Consider the following 18,596-nt stretch of genomic DNA (forward strand, 5'->3'; position numbering starts at 1 on the left):
TCAGCATTTCAACAAATCATTAGATACCAGATCACTCCAGTTTCAGCCCTCTCTATGATGACAACTTATTACATGTTCAGTTATTATTAGAGCCTTATCCATAGTATACATTTTACATTTTAGTCATTTAGCAGACGCTCTTATCCAGAGCGACTTACATGAGCAATTAGGGTTAAGTGCCTTGCTCAAGGGCACATCGACAGATTTTTCACCTAGTCGGCTCGGGGATTAGAACCAGCGACCTTTCGGTTACTGGCACAACGCTCTTAACCACTAAGCTACCTGCCGCCCATATATATACCTTATATATACCTTATCCGTAGGACATAAGCAAATAAAACAAATGTTATGTATTTTTACCCATATCTTATTCCATTTCAATGGTTAAAATATCACAGCCATAGACTATTGTGAAATACAAAGGTTTTTTCCCTTAATTTAATAAGTAGGCTATTAAGTTTTTTTTATATTTTATTATAGGCCTCGGCTACCACCTGTTTCCATCTAGTTTCATATTTATAATTTACCATTTAAGAGATAGGCTAGATCTGAACTGAAGTAGCAGCATCTTCCCCTTTAAGGAAACTCAAAGTAAAAAGAGACATCCTATTGGTTGTTGATATGGACTCGGTTCACGGGTTCCTTAAAACCGCTGACTAGTCTACACGCTCTCTAACGCATCTGTCTATCACAATTGTTGCAATTAGAATGTCTAGTTATCACATTTCTACCGTTTGTATTGTCATTAGCCTTCTGCTATTGGGAATGTTGCTAATTATAGGCTACTGTAGGCTCACATACAGTTTATAATTTTCCCAAAATGATTTAAGTATGTATTAATGTCTTCTCATTTAGTTTAAATCCGATTTGACTCAAACTAGGTTGCTGAAAACCATCATCATAACTGACTTTATGTAAATAAAATAGGTCTACAGTAGCCTTCAGATATGATAATGAATTTCAACTGAGCAGTTGATGTTCCACTGTGAGAACCCACAGGATTCTATCTTTCTGGTCACAGTTGGTTTATAGGGGGAACTTGAAACCGACAGCAGACTATTACTCATAGGGGTAAATTGTGACAGGACAAACCTGCCATAGTGCGGCACTCGTTTCACTCTGCAATGAAGAACATGGCATTAGGCATACTGTAAATATTAGGTATAAAACAATGAAACCTGTAACCTGTAACCTATAACCTTATAATAACTATAGACTATTTAAGCAATAAGGCACGAGGGGGTGTGGTATATGGCCAATATAGCACAGCTAAGGGCTGTTCTGATGCACAACGCAACACGGAGTGCCTGGATACAGCCCTTAGTCGTGGTATATTGGCCTTATACCACAAAACCCAGAGGTGCCTTATTGCTATTATCAACTGTTTACCAACGTAATTAGAACAGTAAAAAGTAACGTTTTGTCATACCCGTGGTATACGGTCTGATATACCACGGCTTTCAGCCAGTCAGCATTTAGGGCTTGAACCACCCTGTTTATAACATAAGTTATATTGCATATCTATTGAAGACAAATAACTCGAAAAACAAAAATGAATTCACCAACTGCATAAATAAAGGGCTCTATCCACGTTTCCATTTTTTAAATTTGATGTATAGGAATTCTTTCCTCCCAAACAGACTAAACAGATTTTTTTGAAAGCATGATTCATGTGTGTCTATGCTACCACAGCCTCGGTCTAGAGGTCTGAACCCCAATGGCACAGTTGATAGTTCGCTCATTCAGTACAGGGTCATTGGATCTGGATTAAGCCACATTTGGGTTGTTTGCTCTCAATCGCTACATTGGTGGTAGTAGGCCTAGTAGGCCAGTAACCGAAAGGTCGCTGGTTCGATTCACCGAGCCGACTTGGTGAAAAACCAGTCCAAGTTCCCTTGAGCAAGGCACTTAACCCTAATAGCTCCTGTAAATTATCTCTGGATAAGAGCATCTGCTAAATTACTGAAATGTAAATTTACATAGGGCCTAAGTCTTTTGATGGAAGTGTCCACTGTTCACATTGGGGTTTGTATATGGAACACTTCGGGAGAGAGGAGGAATAGTGTTACCTCCCATGGAACCAGCCAATAGGTCTGGACCTATGGCACAGGTGGCAATGTCCTTGCTCCATATCTGCAGGGGCGCTGGGTCATGCCTTGCATGGACTTCCAATAAATGCAACAGCATTATACAGACTCAGTGTTGCCAACTCCTCAGTAAGGAAAGTAGCTATTGGCTGTCCTAAAATTCGCTAGTAGTCGCTAAATGACGTAATCACCTAATTTGCATAATTGGCCATGTGATTGTAATTGTGATGGATGCTGAAGGAGAGAGGAATAACGTCGTGGGAGAGACAAAAAGTGAGTAAAAACACCCTACATTTACATCCCGCCCTGAATGAAAGGCAGGGCGGGATCAGCCAGCGGCGGCTTCCCGCATGCGCGATTCATTTGCAGTCTGGACGCGGAGGGGTGAACATCTCCTGCTCTGACTGCAGCTGGGAGTGACTGCTGCGCGAGGACTGGGACGCCTATGAGTGCTTTGGGACCGGGGTAACAACAGGATGTGTGTGAGCTGTTTAGCTGCGACACCACACAGTTGCGTCGGAGGAATGAGCAGAGAGGGGGTAGTGTCTGGTGTGCAGACTCTTCTGCATGAGACTGCCTCTACGGACGTTTTGTTGTGCACATTCATTCAAGCAAATGTGACCGGATCGTCTGCATATAATTTCACTTTGGGTAAGTCATTTTTACTGTCTTGGGAAATTATGTAAAACGTTTAATAAGCGATTGCCTAATCTTTGTTTTTAGCCTACGCTGTCAAGTTACTCTGCAGACAGACTTGAGACTTTGTGTTGTGTGGATATATACCTATAGTTTAATACTCCCTCAGTAGTATCAACACGCCAATAGCCTATAGCCTATCTCTATTAGCTATCTCATGAGTGTGGGATGATAACCGAATAACGGGATTGATAACGGGACCAATCCCGTTATTGTCCACTAGACAGGTCTATTGGAGGTAACGTTACCTGTAACTGCTCCGCTATATCGCATGTCCGGTTAGCAAGAGACAGGTAACCATTCCATGAGAGTTGGAACAGACAGTTAATAACTTTATGCCAAATGGCGCTATGACGATTCTATCCATCTCAGCTGTGATGGATACATAGTCTCTAAATTGACTCTGTTTCAACCAGATAATGGTTTGAACATAAATACTGCTTTGCTTTGGAACTAATGTGTGTAAGCTACAGTCAGAGTCTCTCCAGATTCCCATCCAAAAACGATATTATACAGTATTTCTCACTGTTCTTCGAGGAAGAAATAATGGTTTTAAGGATCTGTCAGAAGACAAATTGAGCTGCAGGTTATTCCCCAGTAAAGCATCTTGTTTTGTGAAGCACAATAACTTTTGTTGGCGCAGTGGCTCTGGTCCAAAATTACTGTGCTGCTTAGTTATTTGTTTCATTGAGAAATGTGACTCCTTCAGAAGTTATTTTAGAAATGTCAATGAGTCCCATTGTATAAACACAGCAGTTTAGGGTGGGAATTGCCTCTTGTTCACCTCAAGCATTGTTTTAGACAGATCAAAGCCAAGTCCTGCTGAGAGCCAAATAGCTTTCAGACAGGAAATAAACTGTTTTGTTCTGTTTGTTTTCCTCATACCTAGTCATGATAGATTTGGATTTCCACGAATGTGATGAATTGGGTTCCATTAAGTCCTTTGCATAATGAAATAATATATTGAAAGAGCTTGATACAACAACAGTATTCTTTATTGTTTATGTTTTTAAACTAATCTAGGAGCACCTGTATGGAAAAGAAATGTAATAATATATAATCTCGTCCACCAAACAGCTAAATCTCTGTAACAATTGAGCCTGGGGTCAAGGCAATGTTGTATGATGATCCGTGACCGAATTGCAGTGGGGTCGCCAAAGTACAGATAATTGTAGTGGACAATATACAAACGTTTTTGAGAAAGATAATTAGAAAAATAGTTTGAGTAAATGTATTTATTGGTTTCTTTTCATTTTGATAAGGGAGATGAAAATGTAATGAATTTAAGGTTATTTGTTGATGTATAAATATACATTTACCGATTTTTAAGGTTGTGTGATTGGGGTGGGTGGGGTTGCCAGAAATTCTGGTGTAAAAATGGGATCCCTGCTGAAAAAGTGTGAATACCACTGCACTAGATCAAGACTGTCCCTTTCATGTTATAAACATTCAAATGTTTCCCCTTGTGTCCATTTCAGAGTCATGGCGTTTGAGAAGGGGAACGAGGACCCCCTGTTCATCCTAGAGAGTTGCGAGGTGTACAGGAACCCCACAGAGGTCAAGATGAGCCATATCGTGCTGCCCTGCCACGCCAACCACTGTGGCGAGGTCAGCGTAGGCCAGCTGCTCAAGTGGATGGACTCCACAGCCTGTCTGTCTGGTGAGCTATGACCTCTGACCTCATAGTATGACCTCTAAAGAGAAAGTGGTCCCTCTAGACCTGGGTCGTGTTCATTAGGCACCAAATGGAAGAAAACCACTATATAGAGACTAAGGTGCCATTTGGGATGCAGACACTGACTGGAGCCCTCCAAGATGTGGATTGAGATCAACAGCTATAGAGTCATGTTAGCCCTACAGGGGATTAATACTGTCCAGTATGTAATAGTTATGTAGTTAATAGTTAAGGAACTCTTGATGAACACAAATAAGACATGGAAAAATGTGTAGACTTGCAGGAAATTAGCTTAAAAATGGCAACAATAAAAAATCTTCACCCCATAGCAAAATTTATAGAATTTCAGGAAATAAGCTTTAAACCTGCAACATTTTCTCTCCACCAACAAAAATGCTATGAACAGTTTGTTTCATGTCCAGTGCTTGTGCCCATAGAAATAGACGTGGCATGGGGGAGGGGGTTCCCCATTAATGGAATGGGGGGCCAGAGTGAAAAAATGTGGGAACCACTGCCATAGAGCATATACAGTGGCTTGCGAAAGTATTCACCCCCCTTGGCATTTTTCCGATTTTGTTGCCTTACAACCTGGAATTAAAATTGATTTTTTGGGGGAGTTTGTATCATTTGATTTAAACAACATGCCTACCACTTTGAAGATGCAAACTATTTTTTATTGTGAAACAAACAAGAAATAAGACAAAAAAACTGAAAACTTGAGCGTGCATAACTATTCACCCCCCCAAAGTCAATACTTTGTAGAGCCACCTTTTGCAGCAATTACAGCTGCAAGTCTCTTGGGGTATGTCTCTATAAGCTTGGCACATCTAGCCACTGGGATTTTTGCCCATTCTTCAAGGTAAAACTGCTCCAGCTCCTTCAAGTTGGATGGGTTCCGCTGGTGTACAGCAATCTTTAAGTCATACCACAGATTCTCAATTGGATTGAGGTCTGGGCTTTGACTAGGCCATTCCAAGACATTTCAATGTTTCCCCTTAAACCACTCAAGTGTTGCTTTAGCAGTATGCTTAGGGTCATTGTCCTGCTGGAAGGTGAACCTCCGTCCCAGTCTCAAATCTATGGAAGACTGAAACAGGTTTCCCTCAAGAATGTCCCTGTATTTAGCGCCATCGATCATTCCTTCAATTCTGACCAGTTTCCCAGTCCCTGCCGAATTAAAAACATCCCCACAGCATGATGCTGCCACCACCATGCTTCACTGTGGGGATGGTGTTCCCGGGGTGATGAGAGGTGTTGGGTTTGCGCCAGACATAGCGTTTTCCTTGATGGCCAAAAAGCTCAATTTTAGTCTCATCTGACCAGAGTACCTTCTTCCATATGTTTGGGGAGTCTCCCACATGCCTTTTGGCGAACACCAAACGTGTTTGCTTATTTCTTTCTTTAAGCAATGGCTTTTTTTCTGGCCATTCTTCAGTAAAGCCCTGCTCTGTGGAGTGTATGGCTTAAAGTGGTCCTATGGACATATACTCCAATCTCTGCTGTGGAGCTTTGCAGCTCGTTCAGGGTTATCTTTGGTCTCTTTGTTGCCTCCCTGATTAATGCCCTCCTTGCCTGGTCCGTGAGTTTTGGTGGGCGGCCCTCTCTTGGCAGGTTTGTCAATTTTTTTATAATGGATTTAATGGTGCTCTGTGGGCTGTTCAAAGTTTAGGATATTTTTTTATAACCCAACCCTGATCTGTACTTCTCCCCAACTTTGTCCCTGACCTGTTTGGAGAGCTCCTTGGTCTTCATTAACATTAACATTTTAGTCATTTAGCAGACGCTCTTATCCAGAGCAACTTACAGTTAGTGAATACATATCTTTTTTTATACTGGCCCCCCGTGGGAATCGAACCCACAACCCTGGCGTTGCAAACGCCATGCTCTATCAACTGAGCTACATCCCTGCCGGCCATTCCCTCCCCTACCCTGGACGACGCTGGGCCCATGAGTCTCCCGGTCGCGGCCGGCTGCGACAGAGCCTGGATTCGAACCAGGATCTCTAGTGGCACAGTTAGCACTGCGATGCAGTTCCTTAGACCACTGCGCCACTCAGGAGTACACATGGTGCAGCTTGCTTGGTGGTGCCCTTTGCTTAGTGGTGTTGCAGACTCTGGGGCCTTTCAGAACAGGTGTATATATGCTGAGATCATGTGACACTCAGATTGCACACAGGTGGACTTTATTTAACTAATTATGTGACTTCTGAAGGTAATTGGTTGCACCAGATCTTATTTAGGGGCTTCATAGCAAAGGGGGTGAATACATATGCACGCACCACTTTTACGTTATTTATTTTTTAGAATTTTTTCAAACAAGTTATTTTTTTCATTTCACTTCACCAATTTGGACTGTTTTGTGTATGTCCATTACATGAAATTCAAATGAAAATCAATTTAAATTACAGGTTGTAATGCAACAAAATAGGAAAAATGCCAAGGGGGATGAATACTTTTGCAAGGCGCTGTAGGGTGCCATTTGGGATGCAGCCTTAGTAATAGATGTGTTGTAAAAATATGTCTAATACACTGCCTGGTGTCATGATGTGATGCCACGTGGGCACTACCCTCAGGTGGGCATCGCAGTGAGCTGTGAGGACCTGTTCAGTAACTGCCAGTGGAACGTGTGTAATGCCTTTGCCATCTCTGTGGCGCGACGCACTGAGGCGGGGAAGGTGAGGGCTGAAGATCGAGAAGGAGTAATGGAAAAAGAGAGAGAGAGCACCCATCTTGGTTTGACAGTGTTGGACGTATCAACCACATCAATATGTCATGCTTCAATAGGAGGACACACACCGCCCACCAACATTCTGTGTGTGTGTGTGTGTGTGTGCGTGTGCAGATGCAGCTGAAGCAAGTGATTCCGCGGACACAGACGGAGCAGATGGAGTACAGCATCGCGGCAGAGAGGAGGAGGATGAGACTGATCCACGCTGAGATCATCAAAGACCTACTGAGCAGCAGCACAGCTCAACTAGGTACAGTACACACAGGAACCATTGGAACTAAGGAATGGAGTTTTTCCTTACATGACCTGACTAGGAAGGTCACAAAATGCTTTAGACGTCCAATTCCCCTCTTATCTCTAATGTAAAATAACTGCCCTTATCAGTGGTAGTCACACCCATGCCACACCCTGTTGTGTAGTGCAGTTGCATTACGCTCTTGTGTGTGTGTGTGTGTGTGTGTGTGTGCGCATGCCTGTGTGTGTGTGTGCCACCAGGTGAGTGCCAGGAGTATGAGGATGCAGTGCCAGCCGAGCGGACGCAGGTAGAGAGCGTGGAGCTGGTGCTGCCGCCCCATGCCAACCACCAGGTCAGCACCTTCGGGGGCCAGATCATGGCCTGGATGGAGAACGTGGCCACCATCGCAGCCAGGTGAGTCCCTGTATGTCTGTGACCTGCCAGTCCAGGTTTCTTATTGTGTCAAAATGTGGATGTAGTTGTAGTAGAATGAGTAGATTGGTCACAAATGGGTTGAGCCTCTGTAGAAGAAGTGAGATGGACTAATAGTCTCCCTCCCTCCCTCCCTCCCTCTCTGTTTCTCTCTCTCTCCCCCCTCTCTCACTCTTTCTCTCTCGCTCTCTCTCCCTCTTTCTCTCGCACACATCCATTCTCCAGTCGTCTGTGTAGTGCCCACCCCACTCTGAGGACCATAGACATGTTCCACTTTCAGGCTCCGTCTCACATTGGTGACCGACTGGTGCTGAAGGCCATTGTTAATAATGCCTTCAAGAACAGGTGAGGAGGAGTTAGTCTGAAAAGTACACTGAACAAAAATATAAACGCAACATGTAAAGTGTTGGTCACCTGTTTCGTGAGCTGAAGTAAAAGATCCCAGAAAGGTTCCATACGCACAAAAAGCTTATTTCTAAAAAAAATGGTGCACAAATGTATTTATTTACACCCCTGTTAGTGAGCATTCTTCTTTGTAAAGATAATCCATCCACCTGACAGGTGTGGCATATCAAGGAGCTGATTAAAGAGCATGATCATTAAATAGGTGCACCTTGTGCTGGGGACAATAAAAGGCCACTCTAAAATGTGCAGTTTTGTCACCTAACACAATTCCACAGATGTCTAAAGTTTTGAGGGAGCGTGCAATTGGCATGCTGACTGCAGGAATGTCCACCAGATCTGTTGGCAGAGAATTGAATGTTCATATCTCTACCGCCTCCAACGTCATTTTAGAGAATTTTGCAGTACGTCCAACCGGCCTCACAATCGCAGACCATGTGTATGGCGTCGTGTGGGCGAGCGGTTTGCTGATGTCAACATTGTGAACAGAGTGCCCCATGGTGGCAGTGGCGTTATGGTATGGGCAGGTAGGGATAAACTATGGACAACGAACACAATTGCATTTTATCGATTGGCAATTTGAATGCACAAAAATACCGCAACGAGATCCTGAGGCCTATTGTGAGGCCCTTTTTGTTGGGGGGGGGGGTTATCTGTAACCAACAGATGCAAATCTGTATTCCTAGTCATGTGAAATCCATAGATTAGGGCCCAATGAATTTATTTAAATTGACTGGTTTCCTCATATGAACTGTAACTCAGTAAAATTGTGGAAATTGTTGAAATTGTTGCATCTTACGTTTATATTTCTGTTCAGTATAGCTACTGGACTAACAACAAACAAGAAATGGGAAACTGGTCTGAATACCTATTTAAAGGGTCTGAATACCTATTTAAATGTGATATTTCTGTTTTTTTTATTATTAATACATTTGCAAACATTTCTAAAAACCTGTTTTTGCTTTGTCCTTATGGGGTATTGTGTGTAGATTGATGAGGGGGAAAAAACTATTTAATCAATTTTAGAATAAGGCTGTAACGTAACAAAATGTGGAAAAAGTGAAGGGGTCCGAATACTTTCTGAATGCGCTGTATGTGTACATTTATTTTGCAACGCTCACGCACGCAACGCGGCCAGCATGTTATGTGGTCAGCATGTTAAGTGCTTAGCGGAACGTTCCACTTTGAATATCCCGCGTGTACTAAGTAGGCAAGCCATATTTTCTACTGGGCGTAACAAAGACCAACACGCACAAAGCATTTTCAGAGGGTTTTCTGTTTTTGGTAACGCAAAAGTAATGTAACGACTAACGAGTTACTTTCCACAGTAAGTAACGGTGTAACGTAACGACTTACTTTTAATGGCAAAAGTAACATTCCCCAACACTGGTTATGACTAGCTATGACTTTGTTGTTACTAGCTCTAACTAGTTACTACTTGGGGCTTTGTTATAACTAGTTGTAAGTAACTAGGCTGTGACTAGCTGTGTCTAGTTGTGACTACTTGTGACTGTGTTATGACTAGCTGTGACTTTGTTGTGACTAGCTCTAACTGTTGTGACTACAGGCCTGTTCAGCGGGGACATTGACATGAGTCTCTACCTTAAAACAAAGCATTTGGTTCTCCTCCAGCGTGTACAGACTGACCTGGGAACAGATCAGGAAGGAGTGGGTTAAACCATTTAAATTACTATAGAACCTTTATGGGTTAAAGCAGAGCCTTGTAGGGTTCTATTCATTTACTACTACATACATCATTATATCATCAACATTTAGTGCAAGTGGAAATGTTATATGTAGCTCCTTTAAGAAAGCGGTTGACTTGTTCCACATTGCTTCCATCCAACTTAATCTGAATATGAAAACACTCACTATGACTGTGCATTTTCAGCTGGCCTTAGAAAGTCATGACTTTATTAGACAGTAGGGAGGAGAGGGGAGAGAGCAGGAAACAAACAGTCCTATAAGTTTTTTCTAATTTGTTTAATAACGTTTATAATGATTGATGCCTTTACGTTTAACTGTTCCACAAACAAGACTTACCTTGTTTTTCTCAGAGCTCAACATCCAGTTGCTTTGAGCAGCCATTATTTTCAGTGCAGACACATTGTTGTAGCTGAAGTACATCTGATAAATGAACCGGTTTGGATTCCTCTGAGTAACTGTGTGTGTGTGTGTGTGTGTGTGTGTATACGTGTGTGTGTGTGTGTGTGTGTGTGTGTGTGTGTGTGTGTGTGTGTGTGTGTGTGTGTGTATATATATATATATATATATACACAGTGGGGAGAACAAGTATTTGATACACTGCCGATTTTGCAGGTTTTCCTACTTACAAAGCATGTAGAGGTCTGTAATTTTTATCATAGGTACACTTCAACTGTGAGAGACGGAATCTAAAACAAAAATCCAGAAAATCACATTGTATGATTTTTAAGTAAATAATTTGCATTTTATCGGCAGTGTATCAAATACAGTACTTGTTCTCCCCACTATATATATATATATATATATATATATATATATATATATATATATATATTTGTGTGTTTGTGTGTTTGTGTGTGTGTGTGTGCTTTGTCTTACCTGGTTGCTGAAGTCCCAGGGTACAGACAGAGGCACCTCCGTTAGCTTGCAGGAAATAATGTACTTCCTGTAAACATATAGTGATCTCATAACAGATGAGATCGCAACTTTAGAGTTTTCATAAAACTAGTCAAATGGAAAGACACACGGCACAACTCTATGGTTTAACCCTTACTCTAACCATAAACCTAACCCTACCGTAACCGTAGCAAGTGGTTGCATATCAACAGAGTTACAATTGATAGTTGGTTGATAGTGTGAGCATCTGTAGATCATCTATAGGGGACTGTCCAAATAAAGTGTGACCGGGAATACCACAGTGATGATTTTGCCTCCCTTCTTCCCTCCTCTCCTCACCTGTCCAGGCGGATTTTCTTCCTAGCGATAGCCTCCTTGTAGCGTCTCTTCCCATCCTGAGAATGAAATAATGAAGTGAATTTGGGACCTGGCGTCCACCGTTAGGAAATTGGATGAGCAGAGCCATGCGTCTCTTGACATTACTCAATAAACTACCGTAATTGCATTTCTCAATCTACATTATAAAATGGTACATTTGGATCCTGGATGGCGACTGGTTGATAGCTGTTATTTATTCACGATAGTCTACAGGTAATGCCTGTTAACAGTTCCATTTAAGTTATCAAGGTGCATCTTCTGTTCCACAGCCCAGCCAGGCAATTCATAAACTTTATCTCCACATGAAAAAAGTGTCTCAACATTATTTCCCCATGCTTCTAGCCTAGCATTTGGTTTCCAACTGTGCTGCCTGCCTCTCCGACCTCTGCAATAATGTTGCAAATTACAAATGTGATCTCCATCGTGCCATAGAGAATGAACATGTCCGGATGAGACAGACCGCTTCTCTGAGCCAGGCGAATTCATGCATCAGCATCCTTATTGTGGATACATCCAAAGAAATGGCAATAGAAACAAAAGTAAAACAAATGAAAATGCACATAGTCTGCTGTCATTTTAGCTGCTCGATGTGATTGTGTTAGCTTTACTTGGCTAGCTAGCAAAGGAGAAGTGCCAGCCTGCATAGCAACCTTTTTAGCTTAGAATGGACGACGACCCATCCACTTGGCTAGCAATCATGCCAATAGAATGGACGACCAGTCTGCTTGGCTAGCAACCTCAGAAATTTTGTCCAGACTATATCGCCTGGTGGAAGGATTAAATAAAAATAATTGTCTCATTAAAATAACATTTGTAATGAAAGAATGTCGTTAATCTTTATAAAAATATGTTGGTAACCGTTTGATAAAAGCAATAAGGTAGTCGAACCCATTAATTATGGTGAATAACACACTCCTAACGGTTATTTCCCTAATTACAGCCCTTAGCCGTGTGTTTTAACTATTATAAACTGGGTGGTTCGAGCCCTGAATGCTGATTGGCTGACAGCCATGGTATATCAGACCGTATACCATGGGTATGACAAAACATTTATTTTTACGTTGGTAACCAGTTTATAATAGCCTCAGGGGTTTGTGATATATGGCCACGGCTAAGAAAGTGGTATATTGGCCATATACCACACCTCCTAAGGCCTTATTGCTTCATAATCCACTGGTTCTCATGTCTTATTGCTTAATTGACCTCCATACACATATACACACCTGCATGCACACTTTCTTGCACATACACATACACTCTATCTCTCTCACACACAGACGCTAAAATAGAACTTGGTTCTATTTTTCACACTTGAAGCGCTGCAAGTCCCGCCTCGCCCATCTCCTCAGGATCATATACCACGTGGGTGATTGAAAGATGAACTGAGGTCCACACTCCAGTCCAGCTGGTGGTGGTAATGTACCTTAAAGTTGGTTGCCAACTGCCAGATAAAGTCCACAGAAGACTGAAAGAGGAGAGATTACTAGAAACTAACTAGGTTTCCCCTTTTATCTGTGGATTAATTGTCAGAGTAGAGAACACACGATTTTGTGTGACTCAAAATGGGTCAAAATTCTACAAAGATCCAGAAAAAAAGGACCTTGTGCATTTCAGGTAAAACAACAACCCAATGTTTATATCCCAGGACAAATTATCTAGCAACAGCAAGCTAGCTAGTTAAATGTCCATGAATGTTTCATGTGTTTCAACCTGTCCCCAAATTAATATAGTTGGTTGAGAGTTCGTTTTGATATTTCAACCTGTGTGTCCTGATGGCGTCTGGTGTGGATGGACAAAACCAACATGCGCACGATGGTGGACACACGTGCATGCCCGGTCTAGTCAGCATGTATAGAGTAGCTCAAGACCGAGATATATGTCAGATTTCCTAATAGCCTAGTTGTTTCAATAGTTTTAGTAAATTGAACCGTGTATTTTGGAATAAACAGTGTCTTATTTTTTTTGGCACATTATTATTTGGCCTTCGTAGTTCAGCAGCCTATATTGAAATGTAACTGTTCCACAAAAAATGTGTGATGGAGGAGAAATGTATACACATTATGATAATAAAGAAAGATGTATAAATAATAGCTTACGTCCAAGTGTTCTAACGAAATTCCATATTAAACTATCGAAATGTATGATGAGTGCAAAGAAAGGTGTTGCATCACTGTGATGAGGTGTGAATGAAGGAGTCAGGCACAGGAGGTAAAACACCGAAGTCCAGAGTTTATTCCGTTTACATAAATAAAACGCACCAAGCGTCAAAACGAAATTATCACAAGGGAAATATTCCACCTTGGCAATAACAAATGGAAGAGTAGCTCAAGCGAGCTACTCGCTCTCACAAAGAAACAATCACTCACAAAGACAAGGGGAACAGAGGAAACACTTATACACATACTAATTAGCGGAATGAACACCAGGTGTGTGTGATTGACAAGACAAGACATGACAAGTGGAGTGATGAGAATGGGATCGGCAGTAGCTAGTAAGCCGGTGACGACGAACACCGAAACCTGCCCGAACAAGGAGGGGAGGCAGCCTCGACGGAAGTCGTGACAATCACAACGAAATTCTATCTTGATAAATCCAAATCATCAAAGCAACATTGTCCATAAATCCAAACTAACATTTAGGCAGATTTATTAAAACGAAATATACATAATAAAGCCACTTAATACAGGCTACTGACTTGAAATATCGACATGAAAATTAAAATAACCTGCGCACTACTGACCACGAATGCAAACTGTCAAAGTAATTTGAGTATTCTAACGCGTTACTTTGTAATGCGTTACCCCCAACACTGGTCATAACAGAGTCACAAGTAGTCATAACTAAACACCGCTAGTTACAACCACGGCGGCAGGTAGCTTAGTGGTTAAGAGCGCTGTGCCAGTAACCGAAAGGTCGCTGGTTCTAATCCCCGAGCCGACTAGGTGAAAAATCTGTCGATGTGCCCTTGAGCAAGGCACTTAACCCTAATTGCTCCTATAAGTCGCTCTGGATAAGAGCGTCTACTAAATGACTAAAATGTAAAAATGAGAACAACTGCCACGGAAGGCCTACCGCCCACCGCAGGTATTGTTAGGCCCACCGCAGGTATTGTTAGCAGAAAACAGGATCCCCCATTATAGTAAATGCCAATCTTCATGTAAAAAAACAATAATTGCTTCTAATACACCAGATGTACAGTATGTCCTTGAACCGATTATTCTGAAATAGCACACAGAAGGAGTTATAAGGATAATATGGCAGCCTGCAGTACCCCGGTTGGCCTTCAATTTGAGTTACTCAGTGAGTAATGAGTTTCTCAATGAAAGACCCTCTTAACCGACTTAATTTGGCTTCAATGCGCTGTTGAGTCTTCACATAGGAATGAATGGTGTCGTGTGATCGATGGCTTTGTCCATTCATACAGTGGGGGAAAAAAGTATTTAGTCAGCCACCAATTGTGCAAGTTCTCCCACTTAAAAAGATGAGAGAGGCCTGTAATTTTCATCATAGGTACACGTCAACTATGACAGACAAAACGAGAAGAAAAAAAATCCAGAAAATCACATTGTAGGATTTTTAATGAATTTATTTGCAAATTATGGTGGAAAATAAGTATTTGGTCAATAACAAAAGTTTCTCAATACTTTGTTATATACCCTTTGTTGGCAATGACACAGGTCAAACGTTTTCTGTAAGTCTTCACAAGGTTTTCACACACTGTTGCTGGTATTTTGGCCCATTCCTCCATGCAGATCTCCTCTAGAGCAGTGATGTTTTGGGGCTGTCGCTGGGCAACACGGACTTTCAACTCCCTCCAAAGATTTTCTATGGGGTTGAGATCTGGAGACTGGCTAGGCCACTCCAGGACCTTGAAATGCTTCTTACGAAGCCACTCCTTCGTTGCCCGGGCGGTGTGTTTGGGATCATTGTCATGCTGAAAGACCCAGCCACGTTTCATCTTCAATGCCCTTGCTGATGGAAGGAGGTGTTCACTCAAAATCTCACGATACATAGCCCCATTCATTCTTTCCTTTACACGGATCAGTCGTCCTGGTCCCTTTGCAGAAAAACAGCCCCAAAGCATGATGTTTCCACCCCCATGCTTCACAGTAGGTATGGTGTTCTTTGGATGCAACTCAGCATTCTTTGTCCTCCAAACACGACGAGTTGAGTTTTTACCAAAAGGTTATATTTTGGTTTCATCTGACCATATGACATTCTCCCAATCCTCTTCTGGATCATCCAAATGCACTCTAGCAAACTTCAGACGGGCCTGGACATGTACTGCCTTAAGCAGGGGGACACGTCTGGCACTGCAGGATTTGAGTCCCTGGCGGCGTAGTGTGTTACTGATGGTAGGCTTTGTTACTTTGGTCCCAGCTCTCTGCAGGTCATTCACTAGGTCCCCCCGTGTGGTTCTGTGATTTTTGCTCACCGTTCTTGTGATAATTTTGACCCCACGGGGTGAGATCTTGCGTGGAGCCCCAGATCGAGGGAGATTATCAGTGGTCTTGTATGTCTTCCATTTCCTAATAATTGCTCCCACAGTTGATTTCTTCAAACCAAGCTGCTTACCTATTGCAGATGCAGTCTTCCCAGCCTGGTGCAGGTCTACAATTTTGTTTCTGGTGTCCTTTGACAGCTCTTTGGTCTTGGCCATAGTGGAGTTTGGAGTGTGACTGTTTGAGGTTGTGGACAGGTGTCTTTTATACTGATAACAAGTTCAAACAGGTGCCATTAATACAGGTAACGAGTGGAGGACAGAGGAGCCTCTTAAAGAAGAAGTTACAGGTCTGTGAGAGCCAGAAATCTTGCTTGTTTGTAGGTGACCAAATACTTATTTTCCACCATAATTTGCAAATAAATTCATTAAAAATCCTACAATGTGATTTTCTGGATTTCTTTTTCTCAATTTGTCTGTCATAGTTGACGTGTACCTATGATGAAAATTACAGGCCTCTCTCATCTTTTGAAGTGGGAGAACTTGCACAATTGGTGGCTGACTAAATACTTTTTTCCCCCACTGTATATACAGTCATTGGTCACAACAACACAGTTACTTACAACTAGTTATAACACGGACACAAGTAGTCACAACCAGTCTTTATCCTTGGATTGACACATCCGCTTGGATTGAAACCTTGTGCCTTTTCCCTTCTGTCCAATGTAGACAATGTGATGTGATCGTCCAGGCAGATGAGGATGACACTATCTACCGTGTGGCCACTCCATGTGTCAGTAAGGGGGGAAAGGGCCAGGACTTCATTCTCATGGCCTCTAGGAGGAAGCCCTGTGACTCCAGGTAACACTCTGCCTGTCTATCATCCATCCATGAGCATCCCGTAATCACCAGTATGCATTTTTGTTGTTGCTTGGTCACTGCTCCCCAATGCTTCCATAATCCTTACAAATTTCCAATGGCACTGCATTCCTTTTCTGTTCTCTCACTGCACCCTAACTGACCCAGATTTGGTTGTACCCCAAATGTTACTTGACTGCATCCCACAGTGCATTTACACCTTCCAGATTTCATGTCCTTGTCATGTTTTAATGGTACAATCTGCCTCTTCTGTCTCTCTCAGGGACCCATACCTGATTGCCCTGCGCTCTGTCACCCTGCCCACCCACCTTGCCACTGAGGAATACACCCGGGGAGAAGTACTCTGTGCCGGCTTCAGTATCTGGGAGGAGTCCGACTCTGTCACCAAGGTGGACCAATGGGGCTCTTCGTTAGCTCAGCGAAAAGCTAGCCTGGTCCAAGATACATTTGTGCTGTAAAGCCAACTTCTTTGGTCGTTCTCATGCCAAACATGACAGTGACCGTAGGAGTTGGCAAGACAGTACAAACAGATCTAGGACCAGGCTAACTCAGTGCTTTTCTTCTTCACACTGTGTATGCACCCTTATTCTATAAGCTGATAATGTGGAAAGCTATTTGGACCACTGATCTCATTGTCTCTGTGTGTTTTGCCTCAGATCTCCTACTACAACCAGGCCACGCCGGGAGTCCTCCCCTATATCTCCAACGACATCGCAGGCCTTTCTTCCAGCTTCTACGGCACCTTTCACTCCTGCAGCAAGTACCTGGAGGAGAACAGAGACAGCCTGGCCACCCTGCCCCCCCCCCCCCCCCCTCTGTCCTGTCACAAATGGTACAGTCCTGGAAGCGCTGCCCCTTTGACCTATGATAGAATGGTACCATTCTCCTGGCCGCCCTGCACCACTCTGGCCTGTGAAAGAATGGTATCACCCAGCACCCCTCTGCCCTGTTCCTGCTTCCCCTGCACCCCTACTAATATGTGCACTTGGAGAGGACCAGGATAGCTTGTTCCCTTTACACCCCTTCTGCATTGAGGAACAACCTACCCTATCCACCCCTCTTCTCTTTGGTAGACCTGGGAACGCCAGTTCTGGGATATCCCCCCAAGGAAATCGGTAGTTTTGCATTTCTAAAATGTGGGATTTTCAAATGTGGGAATAGTTTTGGGATTATTAATGTTTGTTACTCTTATTGGTTACTCTTTGACGTTCCACACTACAGGTTACTTCTTACAGGTTACTCTTACCTCTTAGACTGCCAGCTGGTGAATTTCCATTAGAATAATATTATATAGAACTCACCTCATCTTTGATATTTTGTGCAATACTTAGCAATACTTGTGTTTAGGTCTTATCTGGGCATTAAACAGTTAGTAGCCCTATGAACAGGAGAAGTATGCAAACTGGTTGTTATGCAGTTGAGTCTGACATGTTTGTACATGTTTTTGTCTTGTCTCTTGCTACCAAACTGTGGATAAAAAAGCAGACTAGTTCAAGTCGCAGTATTTACATGCAACTTGTTTTATAATAGGCTATTTTCTACCTCCTTAAATCACATTCTTAATCCACCATTTGCCTTTCGAAACTGTAGTCGAGATGTACATTTACTGTATTTGTGATAGCATTTTGATTTGAGAGACTAGTGCACTGTATCATCTCAGAATGAGCCACATACACTTTGCTTCATAACAGGTATTTCAACATGAGTAGACGCCATGAGGTGAATAAATAGCCATGATTTCACTCGAACAATAAACACAATAGACCAGTGACCCCTTTGTTTGACCTCTCCCTTGTTCCTTACTCCTTGTAGTTTCATAAACAACAGAATAAAATATATACAAATACCCCAAAAAACTGTTCATAGCATTTAACTCTTTAACTCTATGAATAGCATTTAACTGTTCATAGCATTTAACTCTGGCACCCCTCTGGATACAGGGGTGCCAGAGGTGGTGATCATAAACCCTTTATAAGGCCTTCATAGAATTATCAATAAGCATGCTTGGAAAAGGGGTCTGTTTTAACATATTTTATACATTAT

General features: G+C 42.4%; 1 protein-coding gene across 1 annotated transcript; it reads left to right on the forward strand.

Annotated features, from left to right (window-relative positions):
- Window positions 1-4,160: 4,160 nt before the first annotated feature.
- Window positions 4,161-18,322, forward strand: LOC311130992 (acyl-coenzyme A thioesterase 11-like; the record flags this gene model as incomplete). The annotated part of the gene is made up of 10 exons (XM_084163828.1): window positions 4,161-4,180; window positions 4,262-4,358; window positions 4,402-4,443; window positions 7,031-7,132; window positions 7,300-7,435; window positions 7,681-7,834; window positions 8,078-8,197; window positions 16,404-16,535; window positions 16,816-16,942; window positions 17,210-18,322. The coding sequence occupies 10 exons, from the start codon at window positions 4,161-4,163 to the stop codon at window positions 17,555-17,557; spliced, it is 1,278 nt and encodes a 425-aa protein (XP_084019954.1). The 3' UTR covers window positions 17,558-18,322.
- Window positions 18,323-18,596: the final 274 nt, after the last annotated feature.

Source organism: Coregonus lavaretus, assembly GCF_964263955.1.
Source record: "Coregonus lavaretus genome assembly, chromosome: 6".
NCBI classification, from domain to species: Eukaryota; Metazoa; Chordata; class Actinopteri; order Salmoniformes; family Salmonidae; genus Coregonus; species Coregonus lavaretus.